This window comes from Salvia splendens, chromosome 12 (genome assembly GCF_004379255.2).
Source record: "Salvia splendens isolate huo1 chromosome 12, SspV2, whole genome shotgun sequence".
NCBI classification, from domain to species: domain Eukaryota; kingdom Viridiplantae; phylum Streptophyta; class Magnoliopsida; order Lamiales; family Lamiaceae; genus Salvia; species Salvia splendens.
Window position 1 is genome coordinate 4,773,896 of NC_056043.1, and position 20,435 is coordinate 4,794,330.

Sequence of the window (20,435 nt, forward strand, 5' to 3'; positions counted from 1 at the left end):
AAAGCTGACAGTGGAATACTTTTATCTCCAATTAAGTGATGATTGGGGTATTAGTATATGAAAAACAATTTTGTTTTGTCATCTTTTTGAATTATGTACTACTACAAGTCTATATCACGCTTCTAATAGAATTGGATTATCACATAAGATTAAATTTGACTACGTTACTTTTCACGGTCGAAAATATAAATCATAAGAAATTTAATCAATAATTAGAGTTCATAATTTTCACAATTTATTTTATATTTATAAAATATACGTATGAGATTTTGGCCAAAATTTAGGGTAATACTCAATTCGTCCCACAAAAGATGTCACATTTGTATGACAGATTTTAGGAGGTTTTTGTTTTGTGTGTTAAATGGAAAGAGAAAATATATTTTTTTATATTCATGTGAGAGAGATTTTTTCTTTAAAATAGAAATATGATATTTTTTATGGGACAAACTAAAAAGGAAAGTGTGACATCTCTTATGGGACGGAACTACGCTTGTGAAAAAAGTAAAAACAGAAACAAAGAAAATAAAATAAAACGAAGTCTGTAAAATCCTTCTTCAAAGTTGAAATTAGCAGCGTAGGTTTCCGATTTCAATCAATCAAACCAAAGGAAAAGGGGAGAAGGAGAAGATGGCGTCGTCGTCGAGCAGCGGGCTTACCTTCAAACTCCACCCTCTCGTCATTGTCAACATCTCGGATCACTTCACTCGAGTCAAGTCCCAATCTCATCCCCGCCGCGTAGTCGGTTGCGTCATCGGCGTCCAGCGCGGCCGCACCGTCGAGATCTTCAACAGTTTCGAGCTTCTCTACGACGATTCCACCCACTCGCTCGACCGCGCTTTTCTCGAGAAAAAGCAAGAACTCTGTGCGTATTATCCCTTTCCTAATTACATTCCTATTTTTGAGATTTTAGTGTGCTAGTTTCGGCAGTGCTTACTGATTAGGGCTTTTTTTGGGGTGTGGGGATTAGAAATTACTGATACCTGATATGCTGAACAGATAAGAAGGTTTTTCCTCAGTTCTATATACTTGGATGGTATTCAACGGGGAGTGATGCTCACGAAACCGATATGATTATTCACAAATCTGTAAGCTCTTAAATTTTACTCTACATGTCTATTATGATTGAGCAATTTTCTAGTAATTGATATCATGACCTATGTTTTCAGATCACTTTCTAACCCTAGTATGTGAAAAATATTAAAATTACATGGGATCAGAATGTATCATCTGAAGTGCTATAGGTTTTTTTTCATAAATTTTTCAGTAGCTTTCCCGGTGATACTCACAATTGCGGTGAAACACTGTTTCGATCTTATATTTTATTGATCTCCATACCTGCTGTGTATATCTTCAGACTTTCAGAGTGAGACTGATAGTATTCTGAACATAGATGCAATCAGTTGTATTAGAATAAATATGAGTTAATTGTCTAAGCTGGCATACCTTACATTTTATACTTTTATTGCACAAGTAAAATTCTGTATATTACCTGATTAGTGAGAATCATTTGTTCCCCACAGTTAATGGATATCAATGAGAATCCAGTTTATGTTCTTCTAAATCCTTCAATCAATCCTGCCCAGAAGGATCTGCCGGTTACTATCTATGAAAGTGGTACGCATTTATCATCTGCTGTCACCATTTTGATTGGGCTTGATGTTATAATTTATCTATATATATTCAGTGCTTGGTGATGAGGAAGAATTCCTCTTATGTGTTTGTCGAATTCTGTTTCTGAGGAGTAGCCTGCGGTGTAGATTTACAATGGTACATGACATACGTTAACCACATTGTTCTTGTATAGAGGCCTTTGACTCTTTGTTCAGAAGTCGCCAGTTGCTGGGGATTTCTTATTTACTCTACAAGAAGCAAGCAGAGCACCTGCTTATTTATTTATTTATTTTATATTTTCTATTTTCACATTGCCGTAGAGAGAGGAACTCAGAACATATTGATTGATATTTGATATAAAGTAAAGTTGTGTATTAGGTAAGGGTTACACATATGACCAATATCTAATTCTTTAGGCTTGTGATCTTGTATGGACTTTAAGACTGCCATTTAAATCTAGCCTTATTAGAGTGTTAAAGTGAGCTAATTGACTGCAATCTGCCTACATGTGGATGATATATTCTAGCGCGAATTTAGATAACTTCTACCCTTAGCTGTTTTCATTTCAGTATTAACTGTTTAGGACATTGGCACATTGCCTCATATAGGCAACTAAAAGATTGCTAATATGTTGGAGGTAAATTTGCTGCAATAGAATAGGCCCCTTGAATGTACATCAAGAACTATATGTTAGACCATTGATTTTTAGTTTAACTCCTTATTTACTCATGAGCTTAATTTCTGTTTTTTACTGTTTTTGTTCATGATCATTACCATTCCAGAGTTACATGTCATTGATGGCAACCCCCAGCTTATTTTTGTTCAATCAAGCTACACCATTGAGGTATGTTTTGTTTTTATAAATTGAATACTGAGAAAATTTTAGCTGTGTACTGCAACTTCTTTTTTCTCTTTTACTAGACAGTGGAAGCAGAAAGAATATCTGTTGATCATGTTGCCCACCTTAAACCATCTGACGGGGGTTCTGCTGCAACTCAGTGTGAGCCTTTCACTATCACATGAATTAAATCCTCATGTTATATCATTGTTTTTCTTATCAAGGATGCATAGGATTTCAGCCTCTTTACCTTTAATATTGGCAGTGGCTGCTCATCTTACTGGTATACACAGTGCCATCAAAATGCTAAATAGTAGAGTCAGAGTGCTTCATCACTATCTTCTAGCCATGCAGAAGGGTATGTCTGTTTATTTTCTGAAATTTCAATTTTCTAAATGGAGAAGTCATCTCATTTTCTGTTTTCGTTGGTTGAGTGAAACAACTAGGTTTACTTGTTTGAAAGATGTCTGTAGCATGATTTTTTATCTGGAAATTGTATGTATTGTTGTTTGGAGTATGGAGAAAGTCCGATAGATTGTTAAGTGCTCCATATTTAATCTTTATGTTCAATTTACTGCTGCTTGCAGGTGAGATTCCCTTGGAGAATTCATTGCTGAGGCAAGTTTCTAGTCTCTTGAGAAGGTTGCCAGCTATTGAATCTGAAAAATTTCAAGATGACTTCTTGATGGTGAGTGCATCATGTAGTGTTTGGTTATGTTTTGAATATTCTTTTTAGTACTATTCACTTTAAATATGATAGTAGGTCTTTTTTTTGTTTTTTTGAATATACCTGTCAAAGCTGCATGTTGTCCTCTAATGACTTGCATGATGCTTATCTCATACAAATTCAAACTGTGGAGAGTATAGGAAAAGAAGGATTTCAAACCTCTCGAGCTCACCTTTTTTTAATTTATGTTTTGAAAAAAGATCTTTCCTTAATTAACGAGGGGTAAGTCCGAACTCTCCCCATGAGAGTTGGCTCTTTGGCTTGTATTGATACTGTTATATATAAATTTGTTTACTTAATTCATTTTCTTCTGCTCGATACTTTCATAATGACTTAATATTGTTATTTCCAGGAATACAACGACACATTATTGATCACATATCTTGCCATGTTTACCAATTGCTCAAGGTATTTCTTTTATATATTTGTCCTGCTATTATCTTTCTGAATAATACTTTTAGTCGTGTATGTACTTTTGAAGCAGGATACATTATAGGATTTGACATTGTTAGGATTAGTATAGATTTGGTTAATCCTTACTTAATGGTCGTATCAAGTGGATTGTGTCTTAGCCTTGTGTGGCTGATTCTGTGTTATGCTATTAGGAGAGATGTTTGGAGTCACCTGGAATCCTGGATTGGTTTAATGCATTATGATTTATGAATGTGTTAAAAGCTTCTACCATGACCTCGATGCTTGAACTTATAGTTCATTCACCACTTAGTAGTTTAACTGCAGTTGTTGTCTACCTGATGTATCATTTCCTGGAAACTCAAGCATCTGTCTTGTGGCATATGTAGAAATTTGAACCAACTAGAATTTGTTTCTAACTGTAAATAGAGAACTTTGATGTCAGCTCTGATCATTGTCTGTAAACTTCTTATGCAGTACAATGAATGAATTGGTGGACAAATTCAACACTGCTTACGACAGGCATAGCCGAAGGGGTGGCCGGACTGGTTTTATCTAAACGTTTATTCTTTTTCGTTGCCATTGTTATTAATTTGACCGCTGAAGAATGCAGACTACATTATCTAGGAATCTATCACAAATATAAATGAACCCAGAGGTGATGAACATTTGAATAGTTTGTCTGTGTTCATGCATTTTTGTTTTCCAGACATGCATATGTAGATTGGCATTTTCATTTTTGTTTATACTCAGATCAGGTAGTGAATTGGCATTAAATCTATGAATGCACCTCGTTATATTTAATTAAATAGTACTATGTAGCAGCTCATTTCCCATGAACAGCAGTATGTTGAATCATCAAGAGGTTATTTCAATCTGAGTATATGTTTTAGTGAATACTGAATCACAGTGTTTAAAAAATACTGTAAATTTTGAGAATTGCAATCGAACACAACGATGATAATTAATGAATGTATATAATTGTGCTCGAGTATATTTTAACTTTATTATGTAATCATATGAGGTTGAAATGGACTATGAAATTTATATCATAATTATAGCTTCTCCGTCGATCGTGTAAGATGATTGGAATTAATGGTTTTGCTGTTTAGATTGGTAAAGAGAAAAAAAAAATTTACCTTCCAATATAATTATTTTATAAGTCGTGATGGAACAAAAGCATCCAGCTCTTTCTATTTTTATTACTAATAAACAGTGGGTAACCTCCTAAACTACTTAACGAATAGTATAAGAAATATCTAACCTATCTTGAAGAAACCATTCTTTTTTTTTTTATGTTGTTAAATTAGTTTTTCATTAGCATGCATGATTAATATAATTTCTAAATTTTAAAATTACTTTTTGTTAAGCTCCTAAGCTTGCAAATAATTACTCACTTTGTCAAAAAAAATAGTCCTATGGATGGACGACACGAGTTTTATAAAAAATAGATAAAGTACGAGAAAAAGTGCATAAAGTATAAGAGAGAAATAGAATAAGTAGATAAAATAGTGTTAATAATTTGAGAGAAACTTTTTATTGTTTGATGAAATTATTTTTTGTGGATAAATGAAAAGATGAGACTATTTTTTATGAACGGATATATTTTATTATTGATGTTCAACTTAGTCTTTGTGGTTTATGGACTCTTTTTTTTTCTTTTTTCTTCTCATTTTATGCTTAAATGAACGGAACATTAAAGGTTGTGTCATAGTGGAATCAAACTCGAGTCCTGCTTCAAACATTCAATACTCTATTACCATGCCAACATATATATGCACACTCCATATGTTTGTTAGAAATATAAACTCTTTCCTTTATAGTCTGTTTTTTAAACATAGAAATTTTCTATTTTAGTAAACTTCTTTCTCTCTAACGAGTTGAGACCCATTTTTCACTAACATACTTTTTCTTTTTTTATCTCTCTCTTACTTTACCAATTTTGTATTTAAACTCGTGTCATTTCAAAATTTCATATTTTTAAAACATGAAGAGAGTATATAGGACTCCCTTCATCCACAAAAAATAGTCGCATTTGTAGATAGCACGGGTTTTAATGAAAAATTGGTAAAGTAAGAGAGAATGAGAGAAAGTAGGTAAGTAAGAGAGATATGAAAAAAAGTAAGTAATGTATGGAAGAGAGAAGAAAAAGTGGGTAAAGTATGAGAGAAAACTTTACATTTTTAGAAATAAGACTATTTTCTGTGGACATCCCAAAATGACAAAATGAAACTATTTTTTATACATGGAGGGAGTATAAAAGTTTATTTTTTATTATAAATAGTGGTAGGGCCCCAAATTCCACAAACTAATTTCACTCTAATTTAATTTAAAATTAATATACATAAATGAGATATATATAATATTGACTTTTTTCTAGCCCTTGTTAACATTTTTTAAATTTTGAGTAGTAAACAAATGAAACTACAATTCGCAGATAAAGGGAGTAATGTGATTTGTCTTTCTCTTTGACAAGAATGGGTAGCTTACTTCACTAAATATGTACTACTCTCTCCGTCCGTAAATAGGAGTCCCGTTTTTCTATTTTAGTCCGTCCGCGAATAGGAGTTCTGGTTTACTTTTATCATAAACATTCTACTAACTCATCTCACTCATATTTTATTTAAAACTAATTTATACTAGTGAGATTCATATTCCACTAACTTTATTCCACCCACTTTTCTTAACATTTCTTAAAATTCGTGTCACTAAAGAATGACACTTCTAATTACGGACGGAGGGATTACTATTTATTATAACTATGGGGAACTGTGAATGCTAAAATTTACATTTTGATTGAAGGGAAAATGTGCATCGATTAATGGGTGATTAATTTATTGTTTCCACACATATATGTGTGACCATTATTCTTTGGTTGAATATAGCATCCACATCATATCATATAATCATACAACTATTACTTTCAAATTTTCAAATCGCAGTGTAATTTTCTAGGGTTTAGTTAAGCTGTCATCGATGTCTTGTAAACCAATGATTAGGATTTGAACAAGTGATGAGTTTTTGAAACTTTATGGTAAAAATTGGACGGTAAAGATTTTAAATTGGTAGCAGTAAAAGTCATTAGGAAAGGTCTAAATTTATTATCGTAATACGAATCTTCAAAGTGGAAGTTATGGCCTATGGCCTATTGCAAAGGGAGGTTAATCATGTTTACATTTATTGATACACGAGATAACGTTGATATAAAGTTTAATTCACATCAACAATATAATCTTTCTTTCTTTCTTTTCTTTTTGCATCTCCACATAAACAGTAATTTGCCATAATTAGACCCGCTCCAATATTAAATAAATAATTTTGATGGTACCTCTGCTTTCATAATTCCATGTTATATACCCAAGGGAATAAAAAGACCTTTAACTCAATTGAGGTGACACTACTACTATTATTTGATTGAAAATAATTAATATTTCGATAATTAAATTTAATGTGCGTGTGTGTGTGTAGCAATTTATAGTCATAGTATATTGTAAGGGAAAATTAATTAAATGAGGAAGTGAATGAATCAATTTTTGGTGCTACAGTGAATTGTCACCCGATTAATCTCGAGTTTCCTTTTCCCCAAATTCTAAGATGAATCAAAGTAAGTTGGACTAAATGACTCGTCAAATCAGTGATGAATGATGATATATTTTTCATTAGCTTAGGTAATAATTCGGTCGGTAGCAATTGTCAAAAGTTTAGAAAAATTAAAGGACGAGGGTCCCAAAATCACGATTTAGTTGGTTGGTCCAAACAAAGAAAGATTTACTTCAAGATTTGAGTAATTAAGAACATCCATAATGGGGCGGACGACAGCGCGCCCAATGAGATTTGAGTAATTAAGAGCATTCATAATGGGGCGGACGATAGCGCGCCCGATGGATGCGCGGACGACGGACGATGCGTCGTCCGCGCCCTAAGCTTAGTCCGCGGACGAAGCGCGGACGATAGGGCATCGTCCGCGCCATCGTCCGCCCACTGTGGGCGACACGGACGAAGCAATGCGTTTTAGTTTTTTTTTTTAAATTCAAAAATTTTGTTTATATAAATAAACCATCCTTAGATTTCATTTGTAACTTTTCGATTCACTTTTCAACTCTAAAATTACGCTATAAAATGGATTTCGGTGGATACTCATGTCCTGGTAGCCCGATATTTGGAGATGGCGCACGGTGGCCGGGTACACAACTTGACGAATATCGGTCGTTTGACGACAACACGCAGTACGACCCCGACTTCAGTACGGATTCGTACGGTCTCTCTGACATGGAGTCGTCTCCAACTCGCCTTGCTGCCCCTTCCCGTCGCACCGCCGCCGCCCCCCTCCGCCGACGAGCCCTCGGTCGCCGCCCCCTCTACCGCCGCCGCCCCCGCCAGAAAGAAGCGGACCAAGCACCGCGAGTACAAGTTGCCACATCCGGCAACGAATGAAGAGTACGTCCCCGGCCGTACGAACTACCAGCCGGATGAAACCCACGTCTTGGCGAGGTGTTGGGTGGATATATCGGATGACCTAATATTCGCGAACAACCAAAAGCAGCTCGCGTATTTATATATTTGAAAACATTTAAATTAATTAACAAAACAATAGTAAAACCTATAGGGCGCCTTACTGCAGGTGGAAGAGCAGGAGGATAAAATGATGCGTGGCGGTATATAGGGCGGGCTTTAGGGTGCCCACTGTGGATGCCCTAAACATTATAAAAACAATTCCCTTCCCACCTATTTATTATACGTCAAAATCTTTTTTCTACACGTAAGCATCCATTATCCAAACATGTTCTTTTATTAGGAAGGGGAATGGAATGAATTTTAAATCTTTGAGAATGAGACCCTTTTGATTGATTTTTTAAAATTAGAAAAATGATTTTCCAAGATTTTAATTCATTAATTAGTTGTTCTGAGGTATCAAGGCTGAAATATTTTAAATTCCCACTTTATTAAGTTATAAAAATGGCTACTTTTATAGATTTATGTACTAAATTACTAATTGACTATATTACTCTAATGTCGCGATCATATACACAAAAAACACTTGCACATTCTAATATTTTTTACGTGCATGCGTTTTGTACTTTTGCATAAAAAAATTAATCATTTTCAACTAGAATAAAAAAGGGGATTCTTCTATAATACATTTAATACACTAAATGACACAGTGAATGACGAAACCCAAGCAACAATGTCACACGAAATAATTCCGATTATCATATTCAATTTTGTTTCAGTCACGGGAGAGAAAATCGTCTAGTATATTTGTGTCAAGTGAGTTGGTGTTAGGAAATAGAAACTTGGTACAATTAATAAATGATGTATTTTGTTGTGTTTCGAATCCTTGCTACTCCCTTCATCTCTAAAGAGTATGCACTATTTCCTTTTTCGTCCGTCTTGAACGAGTATGAACTTTCAATTTTGGAAATTTTCTTCTCTTTAATGAGGTGGGACTCATTCTCCATTAACAATACTTCAAAAACTTTCTCTATCTCTCTCTCTTACTTTACCAATAATCCATTAAAACTCTAAGAGTTTATACTCTTTGTTTATTTATGGATAAGAGTAAATACGATACTCCGTACTCTTACCACTTTAAGCAATTTGTCAGACCTAAGTATGCTACTCTACTATAGAGGGTAATGCAACAATACGAAAAATCAAAAATCAATAAAGATTTAAGACTATAATTTATTGATTTATTTTACTTATAGATTACTTTATTGATTTATTTTACTTATAGATTAGAATATAACTCTGGAGTTGTGATCTTGCACCAATTTTAAAGACCGAACTAGAGATCAAATTAGGATCATTAGATCTAGTTTTTTTTATGAGATTCGCTGATGTGTAAATTATTTCGATCTTCATTATAAGCTCATTTTACTTCATTCTAGCAAGTTTATTACTTCATTCTGGTATGTAATACCATGTAACTATAGTATGTTTTTACTTACTTCTAGTAGGTTTTGAAATGATTCAACACATCCTTTATTCGAATTCATTGAACTGAGTTTTTACTTTATTCACTTTTAAAAATACAATTCATTCCAGTAGGTTTATTACTTCATTCAAAAACATTATTACTTCATTGGACAAAATATTTACTTCATTACAGTAGGACTTCAAATGTTTCTACGCATACTTCATTCAAATAGTTTATTACATTATTCAATGTGCTTATTACACCATTCAATTAGGCTATCATTCCATTTTGTTGCCAGCACCGTGGCGCGATGATAGACATTGCAGAGAGAAAAACGGTACTCAACGGCAAAACCGAATGAAGTAATAATCCTATTGCAATGAAGTAAAAACCTACCGGAATGAAGTAATATATTCTGGAATGAAGTTAAATCTTCCTAATATTTTATGAATCATTTGCCCTAAGTTGAGGTAAAATAGGCTCGTGATGAAGGCGAAAATAATTTATATATCAACGCATCTCATCCATAAAAAACTAGATCAAAAAACCCTAATTTGATTTAGTTCTGTGGTTCGGCAATAAGGAGTGAATTTGCATATAATGAGACTCTATAACTCCGAGACGATATAATTGAATAATAAATAAAAAAGTACTTAATACTTCAATTCAATATAATAGTAAAGTCGTATTTAGTACTCCCTCCGTCTCAACTAAGTTGAGTCGTATTCCTTTTTGGTACGTCCCAACAAAGTTGAGTCATTTCCTTTTTTGACAAAAAATAAAACATTTAATCACTCTTACTTATTTCATCATCTACTTTACTCTGTCTTTATCTCTCTTACTTTTTTATCTTTCCTATTTTATTTTACTTTCATTTAATCTATTCAACACAATTTCTTAATCTATGTACCCAAAAGTTTTGTTTAGTTGGGACGGAGGGAGTAATATAATAAAATCAAATAGTCAAGAACAACTAAATAATCAACCTCAAAAACATACTTGAGACTATCTCAAGTCTATATACGCAATACAAACAATCCAACATAAAATTTATCTCTGACTGAAGCAAAATCGAAGCCCTACAAATCAGAAATTCGAAATTTCTTACCGATCGAAAATAGTGTCTTTGAAATCCCCATATGAGAGCAATATCAAGAGGCAACGATTGGTGGCTCCAACTATCCCGAAAAGCTCTATTCAAGCAGCGTGAAAGTAGTAGAAGGTGGACATGATTTAACAAGTGATTTATAAGTTTTAATATACAATTGTTAAAAGAAAAAAATAATTAGCTTGTTATTATTAGTGAATAATAAAGCCTGATGAAGTATTTGATTTAGGATTTATTAATTAAACAAATTTCAAATATTTTTTATTTTTAATAAAAATAAGATACACGTATCGTATTTTTATAATGTCAAAAATATCATCTTATAGTTTAGTTTCAATAATCTAGCCTAGTGAACACAGAACATCTCAACCTTTTAATATTTAATCTTATTTACCAAACAATTATATTATTAATTTAAACGATCACTTTTTTATCTCAATTTATATTAGAGATTAGTTTCATTTTCAGTTTGTATATACGCTAACAAAATTCAACACAAGTCGTCCATTTAAACGATCATTTTTCTTCATCGTGATTCAAACGCTATCCAAAAATAAGGAAGTTTCAAAATAAGCAGCTGTCCATTTCAAGTCACGGCAAATAAATTTTAATGCAATTTACGTATAGAATAGAATAGACACGTAGTAGTAAGGTCAAATAGATAAGGGCCCACTTCCACTCGTGTGGTGTGGGCCCACTTTCCTCATATTGCTAAACCAGGTTTTGTGGGGGATACGGTCCTAACCCTAACACCTCATTTTTGGATTATTTTATGACTAATCAAATAACACTACTTAATTAATAAATATCCTTCTAATTAAATCTCACCTTCCCACTGTTATTTGCATGCCTCTTACCACTGAAAAAGACATTAGGAGTGTCGTTAATTGATTGCAAATAATCATAAAATAAATTAATTACTACATGAATAAAGTTTGGAGCAATTTAGTCAGGGGCAGAGCCAGGATTTTGTAGGGAAGGGGGCAAATTTACCTATGAAGAAAACTTAAGAATTTAAGGAGGGGTATTTAATGAAAAAATAAAAGAAATAAATTTTATAATTGGCAATATATATACGGAGTAGAAAATTTGAGGTGGGGCAAATGCCGCTCACATGGGCTTACTAGATCCGCCCCTGGATTTAGTTTATTGGAAATCTTTGTCAAAATGCATAAGGGCGACTTATTGATAATGGCAATTCTACCTAAATAGCAACTATTTTTGTTTGCATTCATTTGAAATACAATCAGAAGCATTGAAATATAATCAAGTGGAATAAATGGACATAATAGTAGTTGTTCTAGCCGACCAATAAGTAGGTAAGATTTCATGTGTAATTGGCTGAATTATTTCTTCATTTCTTATATCCCTTTTTTTATTTTTTAGTAAGAAAAGGTGTATATATATCATGTTTACTGTTTACAATGTCAACAATCAATTAAAAAATAATCAGTATGACAATAATGTATGCTTATAATTAGCTATATACTGTACATATAACTTTTTACTCCCTAAAAACTACTACTCCTTGAATTAATCATTACTGTATAATACATTTATATTATATATATATATACATATAGGATTGTGATCAAGATAGAACCATTCTTAAACGTAGAACAAATGTCAAACGGAGGTCGTTAGATCTTTTAATCCAATGGTGTTGATTTGCACAACAACTTCCCATTACAACAAAAACTATTATTAATGGGTGAATGCAGATAAGTGAAAAAATAAAGCATGCATGGACTCTTCTTCGTTTCATTCATTCTTCCATCAACATGTGAGTTTTTTCACTTGTGGAGTCCGGAATGTCGTGAAAACATAGTGTAATATGTATGATTTTTAATCTTGACCGTCATTTTTTCCTCATCCAATGAATAAAATATGTAGAGTTCTAGGTTCTACACTTAAGAATGGTTCTATCTTTAACGCAACCCCATATATATATATATATATATATATATATATATATATATACACGTACAGGTATATATGTGCAGGTATATATGTGCAATATGCGTTAATATGAATGCCTTTTATGGACTACTATATCAATGATATGACATAAAGATTAATTATTTATATTGATTTATAGGAGGAGAGGGCATTCTAGTACTGCAGTTTTTTTTATTTATTAGATTCGAGTCTTGCTATCACTTTTTATTGCATTAAAAATTTAAAATATATCTAAATTGAATGAAATTTTCACCATGCTAAAATCAAGCAATGCAACCAATTCTTGTTTTTTCTTGAAGGAGTTTGAAAATAGAACGAGGGGCCCATTTGCAATTTCCTTTTTCTTGTTGATTGAAATAGTGGGTCGCTTTTCTTAAAGGAAAAAAAAAACTCCTACAAAATAAAATAAAGAACGGTGCAAAAATCAGCAAGTTTTCATTGCGTGGATTCCGCTTCTCCCTTTTCTTCTTTAAAATACTCTCTATTTTTAAAATTTACTAATTTCTAATTACAAACTGATAATTCCATCTCACCAACAAATGCAGAAACTGACATTTCTTTTTCTTATACACAAATATATATACATTTTTTGTTTCCATCTAACCAAAAATCACTATTTCTGTTTTTGATGAGAATCTATTAAAAGTGAAAGGTATAAAGAATACGATTCACTCGTGCGGTGTGCTGCTGTGGAAAGAATACAGACAAAATGTGCCCCATCTCAACTACATCTATCCATATATATATATGCATACAAAATATTTATGCATATCTAGAGAGAGAAGAGAGAGAAAATTAAATTATACTAGTACTATTTAATAAATTTACAACATCAAACCCTAAGTCCCGCGCCCCGTGCCTAATGTCACATAAGATTATAAATTTATAATGCAACCACTTTCCAAGAATTCTACCTTAAAATAAATAAATAAATTTTGTCTTACCCATTATAGGAGTATAATATTATGTGGAGAAAAAACTGTAGAATTCCCAAAACTTTGATTTAATTATAGTGTGTTTACAGGGTGGCAGACTCGAGATTTATTACTCCAACGACCACTTTGAATTGTTAATTAATTATGGATTAATTAATTTCCCTATTAGTTTTTCTCAAATTTGATGGATTATTTGCTATATTAAATGTATAGGATCTTGCTTAAATTCTTCTCCAAAGATCACGCACGCATGCTTGTATTGACCCCTTTTTCAATCTAAAATGTTTAATAAGAAATTTGAAATGGTGTTATTTTTCTAGATAATTCTGAATTAAAGTTTGACTTATCGACTTATTCATGGACTTAAATTATACGTTTTGTTTTACCAACTTTATGCCCTTGAAGATAAGATTTTGTAATTTTGTGATAATTTAATAAGTTAATACTAACATATCCATATTATTATCATTATTATTAGTCCTACACTGCACAATGCCAGGAAAATAGGTTCATCAGTACTTTAATAGACCAAATAATTTGCATAAACTACATTTATGCAAACTCAAACCATTCTTTTATGGAGTAAATAAAACATGGAGTACTATTTATTACTACTACTTAAATTTACTCAATCTATAGTCCAATTTGAATAGATTGCATCATTGTATGTGCCTAGTGATAACTAAATTGAGAGGGTTCTTTTGAAAACCATAGTAAGTACTATTAATTAAATTCATTGTATCTTTATGGTGATGATAAATGAATTCAGAGGATTGTTTAAAAAATAAATACTTACTATTAAACCTTTTACCATAATCCAAAAAAAATCAAGTTAATAGCAGAGACTGAACAACAACGGTCCCTCTCCTTGGTTAAAATTTAGTATGATAGAATGAGAATGTGAAAGATCATCCATGTTCACAATAAAAATATTTTGTTTTCTCCATTTTAAGCTGTTCACCAAATTAATCTTTGTCTATTTAAAATAGTTTTCTACTACTCCATAATAAGGCAGATCTCATTCTCAACCAATAACTATCTCTTTATTCTCTTTATATCAAAATTGTAATTATTCAATATTAAGTGTATTTTTTGTGGCGGAGATATTATCATTTATAAAAAAAATAAAGAAACGTGCAACGTAACTAAAAGTAAACATTCAGATTTACGATCGAATTTTTATCTAATCTGAACAATCAAAAAATCTCAAATTTTGTGAAAAATGAATCAAATCCGATTTGAATTGTTTGAAAAATCCAAAATCCGAACTATAAAATCCAATCCAAAACGAAAAATTCAAAATTACTTAAAAATAATGTAAAAACAAAAAAAATCAAAAATCCCAAAATTACCAAAAACCCTAAAAATTTGTAATAGATATATATCTATATAATTATATAAAATTAAATTTAGATTTCAGATTATTTAAAAATTTACTATATCCAATCAGAACATTCTAAAAAATCTAATATAATCCAAACCAAAAATTTAAAAAATCAAAATTTGAAAATTTGATATAATTCGAATTAGATTTTCAGATTGAAGACATTTAATCACCCAGGTATAGTAAAGAAAATCAAAGAAAAAGACAGAAATAGAGGAGTCTGTTAAAGTGGAAATACAGTCAGCAATTAAATTACAAGGTGACGAAGACGTAGATTCCCCGTAACCCTTTCCCCTTCGCTTCCCCTCTCGGAGAGAATCAAATCCCAAGTTTGACCCCACCCCATTTAGAGAAGAACACAAAAAGCCTCTTAAAATCTCCCTCTTCCTCTCCCTCTCCCTCTCCCTCTTATTTGATACACTGTTTGTTTATTCCATCTGGAGAAATGAAGACCCAAGATGCATTTTTTTACAATATTACTAACAATTTGTCTCTGATTTCCGACCACTCTGAACATCGTACCCAATAGCCAAGAAATTGTCTCTGATTTCTCAAATCATCTCTCTCTATTTGGATATAGCCTCCCTCTTCATTCTTCAAACGACTCTGGAAAATCAACAAACACCTACTCTGCTCTGCTCTGCTCTGCTTACCAAAAGGTTTGATTTTGGCTTTTCTTGTTTTCTTCCTTATAATCACGACATACCTATTTTTACTCAGTTTTTCCATTCAATTTTGTTTATGCAGATGTGAATACAATTAATATACTCCACCAGAGAAATAAATATATGATGATGAACAGACTATCTCCATCTGCTTTTCTCGTGATTCTATTGATGGAATTCTGCCTCATTGGATTAAATGCTGCTTCAAACAACAATGGCGGCGGCGGCGAGGCTGCCGTTTTGCTATCCTTCAAGCGCTCGTCAATCCAAACTGATCCGAAACGCTTCTTGGATAACTGGTCGCCGTCGTCTTCCACCCCCTGCGATTGGAGAGGCGTCTCCTGCTCCGACGACGGCAGAGTCTACCGCCTCGACTTCACCAATGCGGGCTTAACCGGCCGCCTACGCATCTCCGACCTCGCGCCGCTCCCCGCCCTCACCACGCTTCTCTTCACCGGAAATTCATTCGACGGAAATCTATCCTCTGTCGCCGGAGATTCATGCAGATTTGAATCGATTGACCTCTCGGCAAACAGATTCACCGATTTAGGGCTAATGACTCAGTTGCTTTCCAGTTGCGGAAATTTGAATCTGCTGAATTTCTCGAGGAATAAGCTCATTGGAAAGCTGGAGAGCACTTTTCCGGCGAGTAAAACCCTCGAGGTTTTGGATCTCTCCGGCAACCGATTGGATGGGGAATTGCCGGCTGCGTTGTTCAAAAACTCGCCGTCGTTGAAAATCCTTGATTTGTCAAGCAATAACTTCACCGGCAATCTCTTCAATTTGGATTTTAGGTCAATTTTGAATCTCACTGTGCTCAATCTCTCTCGCAACAGCTTCTCCGCCCCCGGTTTTCCGGCGACCCTACCTTACTGCCAGGGCCTCCAAACTCTGGATTTAAGCCACAATTTTATCAAGCTGAGGATTCCAGGAGATTTGCTTGCGAAGATGATGAATTTGAAGCAGCTTGTTCTAGCCAACAATGGCTTCTTCGGTGAGATTCCGCTACAATTGGGGGAAATTTGCAGGTCGTTGCAGGTTCTAGATCTTTCTAATAATCAGTTAACCGGAGAGCTTCCTTCAACCTTCATCAATTGTAATGAGCTCGAAACTCTCAAGCTCAGCAGCAATCAGCTCTCGGGCGGATTTCTCGATACTGTGGTGAGCTCCATCACAAGCCTCAAATATCTATCCGTGGCGTTCAACAACATCTCCGGCGAAGTGCCGCCGTCGCTCACCAACTGCACTCGGCTTCTGGCTCTAGACCTCAGTTCCAATAATTTCACCGGAAATGTGCCTTCGGTGCTCTGCTCCGGCAATTCCGTTCTCGAAAAACTGTTGCTGGCAAACAATTATCTTTCCGGCGGAGTGCCGCCTGAGCTCGGGCGGTGTAAAAATTTAAAAAGCATTGATCTCAGCTTCAACGAATTGCGCGGCTCGATTCCACCGGAGATTTGGACGCTGCCGGAGATATCGGATATAGTAATGTGGGCGAACAATCTGAGCGGTCAAATCCCGGAAGGCATTTGCATCAACGGTGGTAATCTCCAGACTCTGATACTCAACAACAATTTCATATCCGGAGCTCTGCCACAGTCCATTGTCAACTGCACCAATCTAATTTGGGTGTCATTGTCAAGCAACCGCCTCTCCGGCGAAATCCCTAAAGAAATAGGCAACTTAGTCAACCTCGCAATCCTCCAGCTGGGGAACAACTCCCTCACCGGAGCAATTCCGCCGCGAATTGGTGACTGCAGGAGCCTCATATGGCTCGATCTCAACAGCAACGATCTCCAGGGGCCTCTGCCCCCGGAGCTCGCTTCCCAGACTGGCCTCATAGTCCCTGGAGTCGTCTCCGGGAAGCAGTTCGCGTTCGTCCGTAACGAAGGGGGAACGCAATGTCGTGGCGCGGGTGGTTTAGTCGAGTTCGAAGGGATTCGTCCTGATAGGCTGGCGAATTTTCCGATGGTGCACGCGTGTCCTTCGACGAGGATTTATTCCGGAATGACGGTTTACACATTCGCCGGCAGTGGCAGCATGATCTACCTTGATCTGTCATACAATCAGCTCTCTGGTGCAATTCCTTCAAGCTTAGGCTCCATGGTTTATCTTCAGGTTTTGAATTTGGGGCATAATGATTTAAGTGGTGAGATACCATCTAGTTTTGGAGGTTTAAAGAGTGCTGGTGTTCTTGATCTCTCTCATAACAATCTTCAAGGATTCATCCCTGGATCATTAGGTGGTTTGTCATTCCTCAGTGATCTTGATGTTTCAAACAACAATTTATCTGGTTTGATTCCTTCTGGGGGGCAGCTTACCACATTTCCAGCAGCAAGATATGAGAACAACTCTGCCCTCTGTGGGGTTCCCTTGCCGCCTTGTGGATCGACGAGCGGGGGCCGTGGTCCCCACTCATCGTCGAGGGAGAATAGCCGGAGCATGGCTGTCGGGATGGTGATCGGGATCATGGCCTCGGTCACGTGTATAATGCTGCTTCTCTACGCGCTGTACAGAGCGAAACGGAGCCAGATGAAGGACGAGAAGCGGGATAAATACATCGACAGCCTCCCGACCTCTGGCAGCAGCAGCTGGAAACTCTCCAGCGTTCCTGAGCCGCTGAGCATCAACGTGGCCACGTTCGAGAAGCCCCTGAAGAAGCTGACGTTCGCGCATCTCCTTGAGGCCACGAACGGATTCAGCTCCGAGAGTTTGATCGGATCGGGCGGGTTTGGGGATGTGTACAAAGCGCAGCTTAGGGACGGAAGCGTTGTGGCGATCAAGAAACTGATCCATGTTACCGGGCAGGGCGACCGGGAGTTCATGGCGGAGATGGAGACGATAGGGAAAATCAAGCACAGGAATCTGGTGCCATTGCTTGGTTATTGTAGGGTTGGGGAGGAGAGGCTGTTAGTGTATGAATACATGAAATGGGGGAGTTTGGAGGCTGTGGTTCATGACAAGGACAAGATCGGCGGGGCTAGTCTCGACTGGGCCGCGCGTAAAAAGATCGCGGTGGGGTCCGCCCGAGGGCTGGCGTTCCTCCACCACAGCTGCATCCCGCACATCATCCACCGCGACATGAAGTCGAGCAACGTCCTACTAGACGAGAAGCTCGAGGCGAGGGTGTCGGATTTTGGGATGGCGAGGCTGGTGAACGCGCTTGACACACATTTGAGTGTGAGCACGCTGGCGGGGACGCCCGGGTACGTGCCCCCGGAGTACTACCAGAGCTTCAGGTGCACGACGAAGGGGGACGTGTACAGCTACGGGGTGGTGCTGCTGGAGCTGCTGTCGGGGAAGAGGCCGATCGACAGGGTGGAGTTCGGGGAGGACAACAACCTGGTGGGATGGGCGAAGCAGAAGCACAAGGAGAGGAGGAGCGACGAGATATTGGATCCGCAGCTGGTGACGAGCCTGTCGGGGGACGCGGAGCTCTACCATTACCTGCAGGTGGCGTTCGAGTGCCTGGACGACAAGCCGAACCGGAGGCCGACGATGATACAGGTGATGGCTAAGTTTAAGGAGCTGCAGCCGGATTCGGAGACGGACACTCTTGATGAGATGTCGTTTAAGGATTCGGTTATTCATGAATCTCCTTAGCTCTATAAACTCACTGTATATATCTTGCATTCAATCTTTCATTGCTTCTTTTTTAGGAGTACCATTTTGTTTGTGTCCTGTGCCAAATTTTGTCCATTGTATTTCTGTGACAGTTTTGTTAGAATTCAATCCTTTGTATGGAAGTCCATATAAAGTGATCCCATAAAAGTATTTTAGAAATATGTTTCATGCAAAAGTTATAATTTGAAGTTTTATACTATAAATAGGTGTATTTTTCACTAAAGAAAATGAATTACGATGAAAGAAACTATAGACCATTGGGCCAAGAGCTATTTGGACTGAAAATCAATTTGTTTGGACATTTTGAAATATAGAAGCCTGTATATAAAAAAAAAAAAGCAAAGCGACGCCAGGTCTCTGTAATTACGCAATTTGACTGCAAGTTAAAGTTAAAGACCACCTGAGAGTGGTGCTTTAGGCGAGCCAGACCTGAACTGTGGCTGCTGGGGCGAGTGCACGGTAATCGGGCATGTGTGAGTACGCTATGAGACTCACATTCACTTGACTTGAAGTTTCATGAAAAGGAATTTTGATTAATGTCACCTATTTTATTGAAAAACCACCAATAATGTGTGGTCTCCATGTACCTTTATCTGGCATCCCATTGATTGCGGAAAATTAGGAAAGATTAATGTTATTTATTTTTCTAAGCTTTTTTTTCACATGAAGTATAACCATATGCTATATCCTGCAAAATTTATTATTTATTCACAACTCATTGAACCCAATCACAATGAGGTTTATTAAGACTATGCAAATTGATGATAACTTCCGAATCTTAGAGCATCTCCATCCGTGCTCTTGCCAACAAGCACGGATGTGGGCCCGAACCCACTTTTACTCTCTGCTCTTAGGCAAGAGCACAACACCCACATCCGTGTTCTTCCGTAAGGACAAGCTCAAGGGCCCCACCATTCTATTATTCAATTTAAATAAAAACATTTCCATAAAATTAAAATGCATTAAAAATATCCGGAATAGTATTACAAATTCCAAAAAAATTAAAAATTACATAATTAAAATCCTAAAAATTAAAAAGTACATAATTAAAATCCTAAAAATTAAAAATTACATAATTAAATTCATAAAATTAAAAAAAACCACTACTCGTGGCTGAATTTCGCTCAAATGTGTTTGATTAGGTCTTCTTATAGCTCAATGTGGGCTCGGGTATCGCGCATTGTGTTCCTTGTTTCGATCCTCTCACCCACCATCATATGCACACCTCGGCGTGGGGTAGACCTCGCGGTCGAGCT

At 35.9% G+C, this 20,435-nt stretch overlaps 2 protein-coding genes across 2 annotated transcripts; both read left to right on the top strand.

Moving 5' to 3' along the window:
• Nucleotides 1-547: 547 nt before the first annotated feature.
• Nucleotides 548-4,396, top strand: LOC121759521 (COP9 signalosome complex subunit 6a-like). The gene is made up of 9 exons (XM_042155135.1): nucleotides 548-862; nucleotides 997-1,085; nucleotides 1,521-1,614; nucleotides 2,394-2,455; nucleotides 2,533-2,611; nucleotides 2,715-2,807; nucleotides 3,037-3,137; nucleotides 3,529-3,584; nucleotides 4,065-4,396. Exons 1-9 carry the CDS (start codon nucleotides 628-630, stop codon nucleotides 4,144-4,146), a joined length of 891 nt encoding a protein of 296 aa, XP_042011069.1. The 5' UTR covers nucleotides 548-627; the 3' UTR covers nucleotides 4,147-4,396.
• A 10,806-nt stretch (nucleotides 4,397-15,202) lies between these two features.
• LOC121759499 (receptor-like protein kinase BRI1-like 3) lies at nucleotides 15,203-19,354 on the top strand. Its single transcript, XM_042155101.1, has 2 exons — nucleotides 15,203-15,552; nucleotides 15,641-19,354. The coding sequence occupies exon 2, from the start codon at nucleotides 15,682-15,684 to the stop codon at nucleotides 19,156-19,158; it is 3,477 nt and encodes a 1,158-aa protein (XP_042011035.1). The 5' UTR covers nucleotides 15,203-15,552; nucleotides 15,641-15,681; the 3' UTR covers nucleotides 19,159-19,354.
• The last annotated feature ends 1,081 nt before the right edge of the window (nucleotides 19,355-20,435 follow it).

Coding starts and splice junctions, on each gene's coding strand:
- LOC121759521 (XM_042155135.1), top strand. CDS start 628: ATGGCGTCGTCGTCGAGCAGCGGGCTTACCTTCAAACTCCACCCTCTC. Junction 2,612..2,714: donor GGGTTCTGCTGCAACTCAGT/GTGAGCCTTTCA, acceptor TAATATTGGCAG/TGGCTGCTCATCTTACTGGT. Junction 2,808..3,036: donor TCTTCTAGCCATGCAGAAGG/GTATGTCTGTTT, acceptor TGCTGCTTGCAG/GTGAGATTCCCTTGGAGAAT.
- LOC121759499 (XM_042155101.1), top strand. CDS start 15,682: ATGATGATGAACAGACTATCTCCATCTGCTTTTCTCGTGATTCTATTG.